Source organism: Protopterus annectens, chromosome 4.part0 (assembly GCF_019279795.1).
Source record: "Protopterus annectens isolate FY-2018-M chromosome 4.part0, PAN1.0, whole genome shotgun sequence".
NCBI classification, from domain to species: Eukaryota; Metazoa; Chordata; order Ceratodontiformes; family Protopteridae; genus Protopterus; species Protopterus annectens.
The window spans coordinates 1393668999-1393687723 of NC_056733.1; the positions used below are offsets into that span (position 1 = coordinate 1393668999).

The 18725-nt window shown below is 35.3% G+C and overlaps 1 protein-coding gene across 1 annotated transcript in view; it reads right to left on the bottom strand.

The window, feature by feature from the left end:
- The window catches only part of CATSPER3 (cation channel sperm associated 3), an 824052-nt gene extending 806030 nt beyond the window's left edge, over positions 1–18022 (bottom strand). Inside the window, exons 1-2 of the mRNA XM_044069898.1 lie at positions 17903–18022; positions 17032–17262 (exon numbers count right to left, since the gene is read on the bottom strand). Coding sequence (XP_043925833.1) covers positions 17032–17262; positions 17903–18022 — 351 coding nt within the window. The remainder of the gene's footprint in view (positions 1–17031; positions 17263–17902) is intronic.
- Between the last annotated feature and the right edge of the window lie 703 nt (positions 18023–18725).

An 18725-nucleotide genomic window follows, 5' to 3' on the forward strand; every position in this document is an offset into this window, starting at 1 on the left:
GTGGTAGCTCAGGTGGATGCAAAATATCCCAAGACTCTTATTGAAAAGAGTAGGGGTTCTTTATTATTAATTATATACTATTTACATTATATATATTATATACATCATTTACAGTTGATTACATCTTACAGTACAACATAATATAACCTCGAGGGGAGAGGGGTGGCCCCGCATGGCCAGAGGGGAGGCTGCCGCCCCCCTGCCGGGATGGCACCCTCTCCCTCCCCCTACCACGTATGGAGCCAGCCACCTCCGGGGTGCGCGGCGGACCTCACCACTGAGCTGGGTGCGCCCTCCACCGCCATCCCCTTGTGGCAGCAGTGGAGTGCCCATGCCTCCCACCGCGCAGACCCCCTCCCACCACTGGGAGGCGAGGGGGGAATGGACGCCACCCCTTGCTCTTGCGCTCCCTCCCCTCTCCCTCCCTCTATTTCCCCCCACCTGTTTTTCCAGAACCAAAAAATGTACATTCTTCAAAATTTCAGATAATACACATTTCCATTATATTATATTTTATTCAGTCTTTCATTCCATGCTATCCATAAGATGTAAAATAATTACAATTTCTTTCATATTTTTTCTTTTTGTTACCATAGTACCCATATTCTATCATATTTATGTTTACATCATTTACAGTCTTAAAATCTTCCAATATGTTAATGTCACATAATTTCTGCCACAATTTTCTCTTTCTCATACAATTAAAAAAAAGAGTTCTGTCATATCAACTTCCCCACAATAATTACATACCCTCTCTTGGATCCTTTTGTAGGGCATATATGCTTTAACAAGTATTTTACTTATTGTCAACCTCTACATGAAATCTTTTTACTCCATATAAGCCTTGTTTTACTTGCATTTCTTTTTTATTTTCAAAATTCTTCCAGGAATAAATATAATAGTGCTCATTCATTATATTTGAATATCATTCTTTCCTGTTTTTTTCTACATTTTCAATTTCCATAGTAATATTTTATTCTGATATCCTTTTATATCATCATTTACATTATTCTTCCATTTTTCCCATATCTTATTCTTGCTGAAACATCTTTATATCATTTACTTAATTCCTATTTTCTTCTTCTTTTAATCCTACCAATATTCTGTAAAGATTCAAAGAAGCTGCATTAACTATATTACTGGTTAACCCTAATCCTCCCTCTTCTTCCTTGACATACAAAATTCCTCTTACAGGATTTAGGCTTGATCCTCATATAAATGAAAATATAACCAACAGTAGCTCTTTTTCATACTTAGATGAGATCATATGTATACACTTACTAAGTAGGGTATCTTACCCAAAAGAATAGAATTTATTAAATATATTTTTTTTCTTATATGACAATCTATATGATATCTAAAATATAAATATTTCTTTCAATTTTTGTAGAATTCTTTCCTACTGTATTTCTCTCTTCACATTTATTCCAAATATTATTCCTAAGATATCTAGCTATTCATCATTAAAGTGAATACCTTCTAATTCACCCAAAATCCAATTCATTTACTTCTGTCTTTATTAATACATACGCTAAGCATATTTAAATACTTGTTTAATTTTCTAATTCCATGTTTCATCCATTTCTTATTCTTAGTAATTAAAACTATATCATCTGCATAAGTAAGAATAATTGGACTGTATACTTCCTCTATCATCCTATACATTGCCATTTTCAATTCTCTATTCATTTCATTAACAATCACATTCATAACTAATGCAAATAAAATACTATTTGCTGGACAACCCTGCCTTATCCCATATTCTATTTTTATTTCTTCACTTAGTCATCCATTTAATATTATTCTTACATTATTATTCTCATATACTAATCTGATAACCTATTTAATGAATTATATTATAATCTCTTAATATATTCCATAATTTCTTGTATTGCATTCTGTCAAATGCTTTACTCACATCTCCTATCATTTTAGTTTCTACCTTTTTATTTATAATATCTATCACCTCTCTTAATACCCATAACAAATCTTGACTTCCTTTCCTTTTTTCCAAAAATCAAAGGCTCCAAAAACTTATCAACACCTTTTTTTAATCTTCTACCTATTATTCTCATAAATAATTTATAATCCATATTTTTCAAAACTACTGTTCTCCAGTTTTTAATATCCTCTTTTTTCATTTTAATATCCTCTTTGTTCCTTTTTCTCCATATAAATTTAATAGCCCCATACATATATTCTTTTTTAACTATCCCCTTTTTTAATGTCTCATTCAATACTTCCACAAAATATATTTTTTTCCATTCTTCCATATTATAATACATATAATACTTAATTTCATCTACTCCTGTAGTTTTCTCCATATCCAAATCTTTTAAAATGTCAAACTCTCCAACATTTATATATTTTTTTCCATAATCACATTCTCTTCCTTACTTAATTTATTTACTTTTCATATCTGCCTCTCTTTTATCTCCCTTTTCTTAAATGTATTTTTATATACTGCTTTATTATCTCATCTATTTTTCTTGTGTATTCACCCTTTCTCCTTTATTTTCCAACTCCCTTATTATCCTCTCATTTTCTCTCACTATTTTACTCAAATACAGAGCAACTTCTTTTTTTTATCCCTTGCAGAAAATATATTTGTTTATATAACATTTATCTTCTCCTGGTTCATTTCATATATTTCTTTCTCCTTTTCATAAAAGTTTTTATTATTTTTTAATGCCTCTCTAAATACTGATTTAATAACTTATATTTTTGCTTTTCTTTCCTTCTTCTCATCACTTGACATTTTAAAAAGCATTTTTTATATTTTTCTTTAAAGCTTATCCACCAATCAGTCCAGTCTTCATAGAAATTTTTAATTTCTGCATGATCTTTCTATAGTTGATCAATTTTCTTTCTATCTCCCACATCTAAGTCATTTTGTTTAATCTTTTAAAACCTTTATCTAATCATATATATTCTTCCTTTTTCTTCACTTCTACCCATATAGTCAAATGATCTGAAAAAATGCTATTTTCTTTGTTCCTTCTTTTATATTTTTTAAACTGTAAGATATTAGAAACTAATCAATTTCTGTTTTAATCTCATTTATTTTATATGTCCAATGTTTATTACCTCATATATATAACTTTTCACTTTTCATTACTTCATATACTCTCCTGACATCATTTCCTGCTTTCTCTCTTTTTCTTAGATCACAGTTAAAATCTCCCACTAATATTATTTCCATATTTATGCCTACATAATTTAAGATTTATTTAAATGTTTCATTTATTTCTTTTTTAGTAACATATGCATATATTGCAATAATTCTGTATACATCTTCATTATACCTTACATCTAACACTGGTATTCTGCCTAATTCAATTATAGTATAAATTAAGAATTTAACTATTTCATTATATAACACACAAATCCCTGAACATGTATCTTTTCCCATATTCCAAACAATGCTTTTAACCCATAAATTTTCCATCTGCATCCTTTCTTCTGCTCATTTTCTTCTGTCCTCTAAAATAATTACATGCATATCAAGTAGCACATACCATTTTAAAATACCTAACCTTCTTTTAATGTTCTTTATACTATTAACATTTATTGATAGATTTTCTGGTTCTTTCAAATGTACTGTATTTTTCCATCTTACCCTTTGTCTTTTTTATTTTCTTTCACAATCACACTTTTAATTTTCTTTTATCTTTCACCCTTCTCATTACTGAATTTGTTTTCCTTCTCACTACTTTTCAGCTTGTATCTTCTTCACCTGTTTCCAGGACCAATTCCTCACCTTCATTACTCTCACTTTCCTCATATAGTATTTTTCATTCTCTTCTTTTATGGTATTTTGTTTTCATGTTCTACACTTTTTTCTATATCATATACACACTCTTGTATTTGTTCTTTTTTTTTTTTTTTAACTTGTATCTGTTGGAATTTACCCAACCATGTACCATTTTACCACATTTTTTACACATCAAATCAAATTTCTTTGCCTCATGTCCCATCTTTACACAAACAAAATATTTTCTCTTATCACAGTTACTTATTAAATAGTCATTCTTTCCACAAAATATATACGTTTTTGGCTGTCCCCTATATCTTACAAAACCTCTATTACCTTCAACATTTATTATGCTTGGAATATGTGCAATCTTGTCACTTTCCTTTTTCAAAATTACTCCACAATCCCATCCCCAGTCCATAAACCTCTATCATATATTTTTGTAGTGTCTATAACTTCCTTATATACAGTCTTGAAACACTCCTTTAATGTTTCTTTATCCACTTACCCACCTCAGTTCGAAATTGCACAACAATCCTTTTTTTTTCTCTCTATTAAAGGTCTGCACTGCATAACAGTTCCAAGGATTACAGTTCTTTTTTTCTCAAACTTCTCTAAAAAAAATTTTCCATATATTGTCCTGTCTTGAACAAAGTGTCACAGTAAGCCTCATTTATTAAGATGAATAAAAGCTCTTACCTTTTTGAGTAAACTGTATCGCATACTTTATATCTTTCAAGTTCTTTCTCTCCTTTCTGCTGAGCCGTACAACAAATTTCTTCTTCACAATCTCTTTTTCTCCTTCTCTCTCTCTTATTCACTTCCTGCCTTCTTTCACGCAATTTTTTTTTTCTTTTCTGTAATTTCTCTCACCTCCTCTTCCTGAAATTTGTCCATCATATCACGCCAAGATGCTGCTACTTCACTTTCTGTTTCACTCTGATTTATCATTTCCTTTAGATAAACATCCCGCAACCCTCCTGATTGGAGGGATGTAATCATACATTCTGATCTCAACACAGAAAACAGATCTTTTTTCAAACATGTACTCGGAATCTTGCAAAGGTTCAATAACTTTCTTTTCACCATCTTCCTTCACCTCACTCTTCTCCTGCTTTCTAAGTAACTCGACTGATCTTTCAGCTTTATTCTCCTTAAACAACTGCTAGCTTTCCGATTCCACTACCTTCTCCAAATTGTTGTCTTCTTTCTGCTGCTTGCTTTCACACTTACTCACTGCCTCCATCTTCCTTCCAGTTTCTCCAAGCTGTATACACACACAGAATATAAGCCAGAAATGCAACAATGAACAGCATACCTGTATGCTTCAGAAAGAGCAGGGGAAATTCCCCTATGCCCTGGACAAATCACCCCAGTAGTATATATATATATATATTTTATATATATATATATATATATATATATATATATATATATATATATATATATATATATATATATGTATATATATAAACCATCTTGGGTCTCCCCTGAAAAGAGGGTACTAGTTTAGTGGGACTAATCTGGTCAACAAAGGATAAATAAATAGACTAGTCTTCTTCCTGACATTTTTAGACTTTTCACTCAGCTTGTAAGTGACAACTTCAGGTTATCCATGTCTCCTAAAGTGTATAAAATAGTTTTGGCTGACCTTGCAAATTTTTTTATTTTTAAACCCTTTTTCTGTCCCCAGTACCTGACACTTGTCTAGCCACTATTGTTATTTTGCACATGCATTCTCCATAACCATGTCAAGACCATGACTGGAGTGGCTAACATCCAGGCAGCCATGAGTGTTTATTCTGATTTTATGGCTTATTCCCTGCAAAGCAGTTGATGTGTATACCCACAAAAATGAGGAATTGCTATGCCTTCCTCTGTGACTCTGCTCATTCTCACGTGTCCCATGAAGACTTTCTCATGGACAAAGCTTGGCAAGAGCCAAGATCATGTCCCTGTCCCATACTCTGAATACCACGCATCTTTTCCTTCAGTAGATATCAACACTGAAGTGGACTGTACCACTTCCTTCCCCATAAACTGGAGAGTGGAGAGCCAGCATTAGTTATTCACTCCCAACTCTTCTTGTCATCTCTTCCAGCATATGACTCATTAGTTGATCTAAGGTAATTTGGGTCAAGGTCAAGAGCTTCACCCATCTGCACTAAATATCTGAAATGTCCTTGCAAGACCTCCCATACACACAACATATCTTGAAACTAGACTGGTCTGTCTTCATTTTAGATGGTTTGTGTTTTAAGATCCAAGGAAGTTATAGCAGCACTCAAGACATCCATTATCAGACCCATCATTGAATACAATGTCACCTTTGGCATGTACTTGACTAGACATATACAGTATATGCAACAGATGGAATGCCCACAGAGGTTGCTCACTGACTGAATCCAGGATGTTAATATTACTGTCCTACACAGACTGCCTTACAGCCCTGTTTCTATACTCCATCTTCTACAGGTTATTGAGAGGCAGTCTGAGCTTGGTATACAAAGCATCCTTAGATCAAGCCTTGGTGGAGCTTTTGCACATAAAAAATGAGCAGCACCAAAATCACTAGATCTAGGGATTTGAACTTTACTTGCCATATAAATAGAACAAGCTGGTGAGACAGATATATGACTCAAAGGATCTCCATGCTCTGGAATACATTCCCCATCAATGAGAATCAGAGTCCATCCCTAACCCTATTCAAATGTAATCTTGACCACTGGATTGGAAATCGCTAATTCATCCCCAGGCTGGCTCCCATGTCTTTTACAGACCGTGGCTAACAGAAAACATGTCCTAACATTGGATGAGTAAACATAAATTTGTCCGCAGGCTGGCTCCATGTCTCTTATAGAACGTGGCCAACAGTAGACATTCTCTAACATACCCCAAAACATACTATTTTAGCAACTTCCTAACATACCCCTCCTAACAAACATTCTCCCCCAATTAAGATGCACATATTAACAGAGGATGCAATCAGGTTGGTTTGTGTGGATAGACTTATATAGGTCATGGTGGTCGTTAACCTAGAATAAACATATAAACCTATGAATACCTACTGAAATTAAGAATTACTATCTCTCATCCTCATCTGGATACATAACACACCTAGCTCCTGGAATTAAATGTAAAACAGAATAACAAAAAAATGGACAGTTCTATAAGATGGATCACACATAAAACATTTCATACAAAACTAGATACACTTTCAAGTCACTCTTTTCTGATACTATTCATTAGGTAATTGGCAAACTCAGGTAGTTACATACACCTTAATTATTGCCTCAAAGTCATATTCATTACTACAGATATCTAGAACAGTAACATGGTTGTAATTGCTATTCAGGGTGTTAAACCCTTCTTAATATTTTAAGCTGTTCAACTCCCAAGACGACTGCACACTGATCAACAGCTTAACTTCAGCTCTCTCTCAGTGTGAAAACAGACATTGAGAAACAGCAGCAAGTGATATTGTTAGCTTGATTAAAATTCAGTTACTGGCTAGTAAGTACACTGTCTGGATGCCAGTAAAGAAACTAAGAAAGAGTGAAAGAAAATCATCTAGAAAAGGTTAAGAGAAAACAATGATGGGAAGAATCCTGCAGCTGTTCAGCAAAAAGCAGTTCAAGCTCCAGCTTTCATGCAAGACATGGCTTCCAGTAATCTAAATGAAAAATAAATCACTGAGTGCTCAAAGTTGATTAAAATAAGCAAAGCAGTGTAGGAGTATATCCACTCAAATAACAAAAAGAAAAATGGAAGAAACGTTAAACAGTTATTCAGATGAATTGAAAAAAATGGCAGAGATCAAAATGAAGAAAAGACTGGCTGCGTATGAGACTGTTCAAGATGAGATGTTTCAAAAAATAATAGAACTAGAAGACAGACCATGAAGGGAAAATCAGATTTTCTGCACTAATGAAGAAACTAAAGGAACAGACTATATTAATTTTATGAAGGCAAAAATAAGCAAATGAACTGGTATGCCACAGCAGGAACTGTTGGCACACCTTGTGCATGCTCCAAATCTGGCCATGAGAAAGCAAACAAGACCTTTATTAGTAAAGATGCAAACTTACCAGTAGAAAGAGTTGATCCTGACAAAACTTGCATCAAAAGGGCACTGTATTAAAAACTGGAGACAGTAGAGAGGTTGTGGAAAATTATTATTCACAGTACACTAGGCAGTAGAGAAACAAATGTATTCCAGTAATCAAGGAATGTTTGAGAAGCAGATTTGAGATTCAAGCTGCTATATCAGGCTGTTTCAAAATATTTTTCATGGATGATCAAAGTCATTTTTTAAATGCAGAACAGGCTACAAACTAATGAGGAAATGCAAAAGGTTGTCCAACAAAAAAGTGAGCCATCAATCAGAAGGGGACTCTTCTTCTCATTCTTCTGATAAAAAGGGCTTAAAGAGACTTTGCCAGTAAAACCTTTGCCACTGTTCCAAAGGAAAATGCCTGGGAGACAAAGAACAGCACAGAAGTTAATCAGGAGATTTGGGAGTACCTTCGAATTTAGGTTCATAGGTAGGTACTAGGCTATTCGCCCTAGGGCCTATATAAGCCTAGCCAAATGTACCCTGGCTTTCGTCACCCAAGAAAATTATTTTCCTGTGCCACTGTTGAGCAGAGCCACAGAAGTGATCCCCGGGGTGAATTTCCTATCTCCCATCCAATCATCAAGATTTTTCTTGAAGAGTGCTAATGAGGAGCTTTGTTTGATATAGATAGGTAGTTTGTTCCAGAGTATGGGAAGTTTCTGGGACAGGAATCTATCCCTCCAGCATGTTCTGTTTATTGTGGTGATGAGGTTTAGGTCCCTAGAGCGTGTAGCTCGTAGGGATTGGGATTTCTTTAAGTGAAGCATGTCTAAAAGCTCTGGGTTTGACATAGCTTTGTGTGTTAGGCAGAGATCGCCTCTGAGTAGGCGATATGCAATGGAGTAAAGCTGCAGTTTTTTGAGACGGTCTGCATAGGGCATCTCTTTGAGGCCGGTAATCCTCTTTGTGAGGTATTTCTGTGGCCTTTTCAGTTGTTGTAGATGTCTTGTGAGGTACATACCAAAAGGGGCATTGTACTCTATAATGGGTCTAATGAGTGACGAGTAGAGGGGAACAATGACCTCTTTTTTCCTGGATGAGAAACCTTTTGTGATGAGGTGTGCCACATAGAAGGATTTCCTGACTACTGTGCCGATGTGATTATCAAAGGAGAGAATACTGTCCACCTGTGTCCCAAGGTCTCTTATCACACTTTCGGTGTTAAGTAGACTACCACCTATTAGGTAGTTCATGGGTACTGAGTTTTTACCAAACGGGATGACAATGCACTTTTTGGCATTGAGCTTGAGGCCATGGCTTTGACACCAGGCATCTGTCTCAGCGAGGCCTTTTTGTAGGATGTCCACATCTTTTGGAGTTTTGATTATGGCTCCTAGTTTGCAGTCATCTGCGAACTTTGTTAGCCAAAGACGTTCTGTGTTGGCCTGTACTTCAGAGAAGTAGGTACCAAACAGGAGAGGACCCAGAACTAAACCCTGTGGTACTCCACTTGTCACTGGTCTGAAGTTGGATTTGGAGTCTGCTACTTTCACAGTGTGGGTTCTGTCAGTGAGCCGGTTGGCAACCCATCTTGTGACATAGGGATTTATACCTAGTTTAGTGAGTTTATCTATAATTCCAGAGTGGGGAATGGTGTTGAAAGCCTTGGCAAGATCTAGATAGGCTGTGTGAACCACCTTACCCTCATCTACGGCTTTGGTGACTGCTTCAAAGAAGTCTATCAGGTTTAGGACACATGATCTGCCTTTTACAAACCCGAACTGGGTGGGGTCCTGAGTTTGGAGATTACCAATGTCATTATTTATAAGTTCCATGATGATACGCTCCATAGCCTTGCAGACCAGGCTAATGGGGCAGTAGTTTCCAGGGTCTGTGGTGTTTCCCCCTTTGTGGAGAGGGATAACTGTTGCTGTGCGCCATTCAGTGGGCACATAGCCTGAGGTGAGGCTATGACTGAACATGGTACTTAGGTGGGGTGCCAGTTCGTTCCGTAGTTCATGTAGAACACAGCCTGGGATGTCATCAGGTCCCATGGATGCTGTGTTCTTGGCTTTGGATAGTGTGTTTTTTACCTGTGCAGCCGTGAACCAGAATCTAGAGTTGGTAGACAGGAATGACCAGGAAGAAGACCACAAACATGGAAATTGGTGAATAAATGTCAGACTGCAAAGCATCAATCACATTTGTGAAATACGGCTGTATAATAATAAGTGGAAAGACTGAACTTTGTTGACTTTGTTAAACTTGTGGGGAGCTGAAAGGCATTTGCCCCACTTCATGTCATTAATGTTTGGAAGGACTCTGAGGGGAGGGGAAGACAAAGGAAAAGGGTAATTGTAAATAAAACAATTTCTGTTCTTAACAGTATTTCTATGAAACTTCGCAATATAAATTGCATATTTTACAGTAAAGTATTTATAGTTGTTCTTATATGTGACAGTTGCTTTTTTCCTTCATCTTCTCTTTTTTCATTTTACATATTAAGAAATGTAGGACTTATCGTCCAAAATGAGAAGAAAAGCTAGATAAAAGCATGTTTAAGTTAACAAGCTGTAATCTTGTTTTGTTAAGATGGGGGCTGGAGTATAAAAGTGCACATATCATAAAATATGTAAATCTGATATGTTTTCTCATATGTTTCCATGGGTAAATGTCTGGATTAAGATTCTTGGCTTAATCTAATAACAAATTTAAGGGGAAATAAGTAAATATGAGAACACCAAATATAATTAAAAGCTTTCCTTTACTGAACACAATGCCTCGGAACTATGTAACGAACAAAGCCAATTAAAAAAACACAATAAAAAGAGTGATGCCACTGCTTCTAAAAAAGGCCATTGTTTCTGGCCAAAAGCGCTACACCTGTGGCATTAAAATTTTTGAGGAGATATTCAGTGGAACCACTCTTTTTACTGTGTTTTTTTAATTGAAAAGCTTTCCTTTAGCAATAAATGTTTCAGCTTGTCTTTCAGGCCACAGCAAAGGAATATATTTTTCTTTTTTCATTTACATTTCCCTGGAGACAAACTGACAATAGGGGGATACAACACAGAACACTGGTTTCTTCAAGGCTTAAAAGTTAATGATTTCTGAAAGCATGCAAGTTGTTTTCACATCTCGGAGGGGGGGGGGTAATAAAAGATAAAAAAAAATGCAAACTAGTGTAAGTAGATGCACAGGCAATAATGTGTCTTGGATTGGATAACCTCAATTTCAGATTAATTAGGGCCATAATATATAGTAGCTGTCTATTTGGTACAAATGTTCCTGTTAGGAGAGTTCAACTTCATCATTTGAAGATGTACATAGTTATGTGTGTTTGTACTAAGTTAACAGGTTACGGGAGTGGGTTTTTATGTTCCCTTCTTCTTTGAGAGTTTTTATTCACTCATTACAGCTGAGAGCGCCTCCAGGCATTTCTGCAGTTACCTCCTACTGAAGTCTCTAGGCTTCAAATATTGCTTGGTCATATTTGCATTAATAATTCCAAAACTATGCTACATACAAGGTATCAGAAGATTTCATCTTAAAGCATACATGATGGCAAACACAACTGTATTGATATTTGACCTCTTTCTAATGCAGCTAAAGATTTACTGCATATTATTTGTATACTGTTTGTATTGTAATAATTTTCTTATTTCTCTAAATATTTCAACAGTCAGATAACACAGGCATACCTGCATAGCCTCATATGATCACTCACAGCTGTATGAAGAAAATCTTGTTGGCAGTATCGGTCTAGCTTGAATGGTTACTGAGAGGTCATAAGCTGGTTATACTGCATTACAAAATTAATATTCACTGCCTTTATTATGGCTTATAAAATCAGTTTAAAGCATCAAACTAAAGGAATGCCACTAATATAAAGATTAATCTACCCCGAATAGATTGCCATTTGCAGTTTTCTAGTAACACTTATGGTTCCAGAAATATGAATATTTGTTTGAGCTCTAAGGTGATAACTTCATTTTTTTAAAGGCTCAAGTCACACACACACACAAGTACACACTTAAATGAGCTGTACTGGAGGGAATGAGTTAAAACAAAAAGTCTTGTAAAATGTGACACAGGTTTTAATGTCAATGATAAGAAAAAAACAGTATAAAAGATTAATCTGCCAAACATTAATGAGTACATGTATCACAAAAGATGGAAAGAGATATTTAAAAAAAACTAGTATATATAATAGGAAGGAATAAGGACTTCTTACCATAATGTCAACACTTTCCATATTATCTTGGGATGTGAATGGTCTCACAGGTATAGATAAAAAGGAAAGAATACTTTATTATATTATGAAATGCAAAATGCAAATAGTAATCCTACAGGAGACACATGTGGAAAGAAATGAGCATGTGAATCTGACAAAGAATGGAATTCAGGATGGATATTCTGAAGAATATCAGTGAAAAGGAAAAGAAGAGTACTTATATCAATTGATAGAGGAGCTCCAGTAGTGACAGTGGGGAAAAATATTATAATGGTAGATTTGTGGTAGTAAGGGGCTGCTAGCAAGGGATGAAGATTACACTGGCTTGAATTTTTATTCCACCTAAACCTGCTATCATGGAGGTTAAAAAAACTGGAGAGAAATAATCAGCTTTCAACAGGTAATATTACTTATAGGTAGGGACTAGAATTTGATTTACAACAATGAGGATGTATCTAGGGGCCTAACCAAAGAGGTTAGATTTCTGAAGAAAATATTTGGTATGAAAGGCATGAATTCAACAGTGGGAACTCTCTGAGAATTTAATTATTATTCCCCAAGTTACAATAACTGGGCTAGTTTACACAGAAAGTATATTTTATTGGAACATGTGCATTTGAGAATAACTACTAAGATAAAAATGCAGGGTAATGAAGTAAAGATGAGACACTGGCAGCACACCACCTACCTGTTAAAAAGAGAAATTTAAGGAATAGGTAGTGGAAAATATGCAGAAGTTATTAGGGAAGACAGAAAGTACACCAGAAGGTACAACTAGTAAGTGGAATAAAATGAAAGTGGAGTTTAAAAATATGGTAGAAATAAAAGAAAAGAGATCTGGTTAAGAAGCAATAAGAATTATTTAGAGGGGTTGACAAAAGTTAAAATTATTACAAAATATGGGGAATCTCATAGAACAAGAAGATATGCAACTGCGGAGTGTTTAAGAGAAAACAAGGGATTACCTGGATAATATGCATGAGTTTAGAAAGACTGTTGTTAAGCAACTGTTTTTTTTATAAAAATTCCAGAGCACAAAAACATTTGGCACAAAGACTTAGGCAACAAAAATACTGTCAGGTAGTTAACCTGATTTTTTTATTTCAGCTTAAATAGCTTCTTTCATCATATTTCATACCCTAATCTTCCTTTCATACTAAATTAGTTGCTCTACGCTTAATGTTTAATGATATCTCTGAATAGATATTCTATAACCAGACTGCTTAATGGTGTCTTCCTATAATCAGTGTAAACTTGTCTATTTTTCTTTATCTTGTGCTATCACTTAATTTTTGTATCATAAATGATTTCTTATATATGAAAATGTAGATGTCACTCTTCTGTAACTACAAAGTTGTACTATGTCAAATCATGTCTTTGTAATATGTGGGGCATTTCCTCCCCGAGCCTCCACTGAAAAAGGACTTGTGTCCAGTCAGACTTTCCCGGTAAACAAATGTAAAATAAAATAAAATAAATAAATAAGGGTTGTTGCGAAACTTAGGGAGCCTATAACAAGAAAAATAATCAGAGATCCTGTAGAGATATTTTGGAAATGTTATGAAAATTTGCATAAAGCACAGAAGTGGGGAAATCAAGAAAAAAGCACAAATGGAAATATTTATTGAACGATTAAATATGCCAACGTTAGAGATAGATGAGACTCAACAACAAACAGTTAAGAGAGGAGGGGATGAGATAAAATGGTGATGCATAACCAATCTGCAGGAAAGTCTCCACATATAGATGGTATTCTGGTGAAAGTCTGAAAGCTAGGAGGGAAGAAAGTGATAAAGTTCTGGAAGGTGTTGTTTAGCAATATTCTAAAAGGAGGGGAGGCACCAACATCCTGTTGTGGTTGTAATACCCGAAGACGGTAAAGACTCATCTGATCCAGCTTCAACTAGGCTGATTTCAATTTCAAACCATGATTACAAAGTGTTTATGTCTATAATGGCTAAAAGAATGGTAAAGGTAATGCCAAAATTGATGGATATTGACCAGTGCAGTTTTGTGGAGGGAAGATAAACATTTGAAAAAAAATATAGAACAATGATGATCCAGAGTGAAGCAGAATGTAAGAAAATACTGCTGTTATCGGTGGGTATTGTTGCAGAGAAAGCATTTAACAGAGTAAGCTGGGATTTTATGAGTAAGGCAATGAAAGCATTTTGTGACACAGTAATAAGGTTAATTAGATGGATATGTGAGGGACTGGAGGCAAAAATCAAAGATGAAGGGTTCCTCTCTGATAAGTTGTAGCTGAACAGACGAACCAGGCAGGGATGTCCTATTTCATGTTCATGTTTGCTATTTGTGTTATATTTAGAACAATTAGCAAATAAATTCAACAATATAATTGGTATGGTTATCAAGAAATGTTGGTTTTATTTAAAGATGATATTATTTTGTACCTGATGGAAGCAAAAAATGACTTTTCAGTGTTGTGGAGTATTCTGAGACAGTTATGTATTATTTCAGGATAAAAAATTAATGAAAATAAAACAACGGCTATAGCTATAAACTACATACCTACACATGAAGTGGTTCAGCAATACCCATAGTTATAGGTACATGACAAAATAAAGCATTTAGGATTATGGATTAAAAAGCATTCTGCTATGGCAGCTAAGGGTATGTGGGAAGAGACAAATCAAAAGATAAAAAAAGAAATACTGGAAGCTCTTGCCCATGGATATGGATAACAAGATGCAAGCAGAAAAATGCTTTTGGTCCCTTTAGTTTTATACACAGGTCAGGCATATTTTTATCAACCAGAGAAGAAGTTGTGGATAGTAATTAATAAAGAGTTGAAGGATTTTAATTGGGAGAGGAAGAGGTAAGAGTCTACTGGGATAAGCTGATTCTCCCAATACAACAAGGAGGTTTAAGATTTCCTAATTTTAAGGGATATTTTAGAGGTACACAATTAGGTCTCTTATATATAACATGGGTCTATATCATGTGTTCGAAGTTTCATAACTTTGAACGTTAAAATATCGAATTTAAATGTTCTAAGTTATAAAACTTCAAACATATGTAAAAAAAAAAAAAAAAAAAAAAAAACTCCAAACCTAAAACTAACAGCTGTAGGCAGGGAGCTAGCCCCCCCTGCACCCCCCACAACCCCCGCTCTTTAAATATTCCAACTCCAAGACCGCACTACAATGCAGTAAGGGAAATCTTCCCTTTACCACACTATAGTGCGGTCTCGAAGTTGGCATATTTAAAGAGCGGGGGGTGTGGGGGTGCAGGACGGCTTGCCCTCCTGCCTACACTAGTCAAGTAAGTTCCGTTTTTTTTTTTTTTTTTAACTTCGAACATTTAATATAGACCCTATTTCATAAGCAGAATGCTATGGTGTGGGGGTGCAGGAGAGCTTGCCCCCCTGCCTACACTAGTCAAGTAAGTTCCGTTTTTTTTAACTTCGAACATATAATATAGACCCTATTTCATAAGTAGAATGCTATGATTTAAAGTGGAAAGGAATAATGATGAAGCAGGAGGAGGGGGGATTCAAGAAATTAGGAAAAAAAATGGGATTTTTGCACTTAGATCCTTAAGGAGAATAACAACAGTCATACAGAATATCATATTTATAAAGTATCAGAAGGTATACTAAAAACTAAGCCAACAAAGGAATGGAAAAAGGAGATTCTGACAATAGACATGACTGTTCTTTTATATAAGGAGACCTTCACTGTGTCACTACTAGTCAGAGGCACAGTACTCTAAATCTATTCTGTGCATTTTTTGTACCATTTCATGGGGTGGCGAAAGCCACATCACTATGGCTAGGCTTACAAATGCCCCAGGGCAGATAGACTAGTACTAAACTATGAAACTATATACTTAGGTGTAAAGAGAATAGGCAAGAGAAGGCTGGAATTTATTGGGGGGAGCTGGCAAAAAAAACAATGTATCGTCAACAAATATTTAGTCAGGGAAAGGTAATAGAATGGGAAGAGGTTAAGAAGACAGCTGGATTGCAGGCTAGTGATTGCCTTTCCTATCAGGGACTGATATCAGAGTATAGACAAAAAGAAAGGGAGCTAAGTTGATTTTTTAATTGAATCTAGAACATAAGCTACTATTAAAAAAGGATAATTAGTAGGGCATATAAAATATTGCACAATAACTACAGAAATCAATTAGAAGAGGTCAGAAAAGATGGGAAAGATAGATTAGATACACAGTTAACAAAGAAACAATGGTTAAAACATATGTATGACTCCCAAACATGCAACAAAATCTAGAAAATTTAACATTTTTGCCTGGAAGTGTTTGCATACATATTTTTATAATCCAAGCAGACTCCAAAGTATTTTTGCTCAGGTAGAGGGCAAATGCTAGATGTGTAGTGCTGAAGAAAGATGTACCTGGGAGCATAAGTTCTCTCAGTGTAATGAGTTGGTAGACTTTAATAGTCCCTACCGAGTACTCTGTCAGGAATACTGGGTGAGCAAATGTGTCACTAACTAAATTATTCTTTTTTTGAGCTAGGATACAGGACCTAAATTGCCTAGACATTGTATAGCCTTGTTAAATTTAATTCTGGTGGCTGCCAAAAATGCAATTAGTAGAAAATGGAAATCAAAATCTAAATCACCTATACCAAAAGTAGTGAATATTTTAACATAGATATAAGAACAGAATGTGGTATTTTTAGAAAAGGGGAGAAGTAAATTACACAGAAAAAATAGAAACTGTAAGAATATGAGCAGAAAAATGTTTTGGAGGAGGAATGAGGTTTAGAAGAAGGTAGGAACTGATCCATTTATGTAATGTTGCTTTGATTACATGATGTGAAACAATATATGTGGTGTATAGTGTTTGTAAATGTGAACATAGTAATATGATTTGATTACTTTTATATAAAGGTAAGTTTGCCTGTGTCACAAGTGATAATTCAGTAAAGGTATTAAAATATTTTAGGCTGCTCCTAACTTTTCCAGTTAATTTCTTTGCAATATGCATTAAATTTACCTGCAAGTCTTTAACATACGAAATCACTTTAAGAGTCCTTAATGTCCTAAGCAGTTTCATAAACTCAAAGGTATGATTGTTGCTTCTAGGAGCAAATATGGGAATCATGGAGAACACTAAGACAATGAAATCAGATACATTATATCCATCCGACCAGTATCCCGAGGAATCTGCATAAATCTTCATTAAAAATTCAGTGGTGAAAACAGCCAAGAAGAAGTCATCAGCTACCTAAAATTAATTAAAATGTAATGTATTTGGTTAGTATCACAACTATATATTTCCTCATATAAACTAGAAAATGTAATTACTACCATCTGTGACAGAATAATGAATTAACAGAGATCAAAGACAGCAGCCCACAGTATCTTTGCTGCATTTTCAAAAATGAATCCTCTAACTCCAATTAACACATACTAACTGCAGTACTGAGGTCTGGATATTTCTGCAATGGAGGAAAAGTACAGTTGTTTATGTTGCACTTACCATAACAGTAGATGTTCTAATTCCTCACTGCTACAGTAGCCTTTGGCTATTTTTGCTGTGTACTGCCTAGGTTACAACAGCAGGACAGCATCAAAAAGCTATGGCTCCCTCCCACACCTGCATTTGCCTCTAGAGTGCTTCAAGAGCCCATCCCTTTCCAATATGCAAATTAAAGAAAACAAAGTTCTATAAGGATGTGTCTTAATTCTGCCTGGAAATATTTTTACCACACTGAGAATAGCAAGAAAAGATACAGTAAGAACCAACCGGGTGGAATTGTCTGGAATTGTCTGAATTAATACAGGTTGCCCTTTTCCTGTCCCGTACTAGGAATTCCACAACTGTATAGCTTTCTTAAAGTACTTAACTACTGGCAAGCTAATACCCTGATTGCAAAAGCATGACGAGAGTATACAGAATCTATTTCCCAGTCATTCAAATTCTGAAAGAAACAAAAGAGATAGATGTCTAAATTCGAAGTACACTCTGAAAGTAGTAGGGGCATCGGGGGATATGTATTTATTTATGCATTTGTTTATTTTACAGATAACCCAGTAAAACATGGAAAAGCAAAAGGGTTAACCCACCATGAATAGTTGTAACCTGGATACTCTCTTGCAGATGTCAGAATAATAAACCAGTTAGTCTACCAAAAAGATGAACCTAAAGCAGCCGGAACAGCTGGTTCAGACATACACAGAAATAACTTTCTTGGTAAAAAGTAAAGATCCCAGTTAAGTCCCACCTGAATAATAGGTGAGCTTACGTTTCAATGGAAAGGCTACATTGTAGAACAGCTGCAGCTAAATCTGAAATGAAGAGGAGGATTAGGATAGAACATTAGGAAGGACTTGTCCTTCGGTACCATTAAACAGAGATTTTTTTCAAAGGTTGATACTAACATTGCGAAAAATAAAACATGTAAAGCTCATACGCTAACAAGGGACAGGACTGACTATGAGCTTGGGAAGGCATTTCCATTTCCGCAGCAAGGAAGGGGCAACAGAGCTGAATCTTTTAGGGAAAATTTGGACTCTGTTTATGATTTATGTGACAATGTTTATGAAGAAGGATTTTTGTTAGATCCCTCTCAAGTCAGACATTTGGAGAGACTAGCCAGCCATGCACAAGAATCAAACCATGGCTCAAGAACTGCTCTGAAACCCCAACGCAGACAAACTTATTTGAACCCCCGAGGCAGAGGAAGG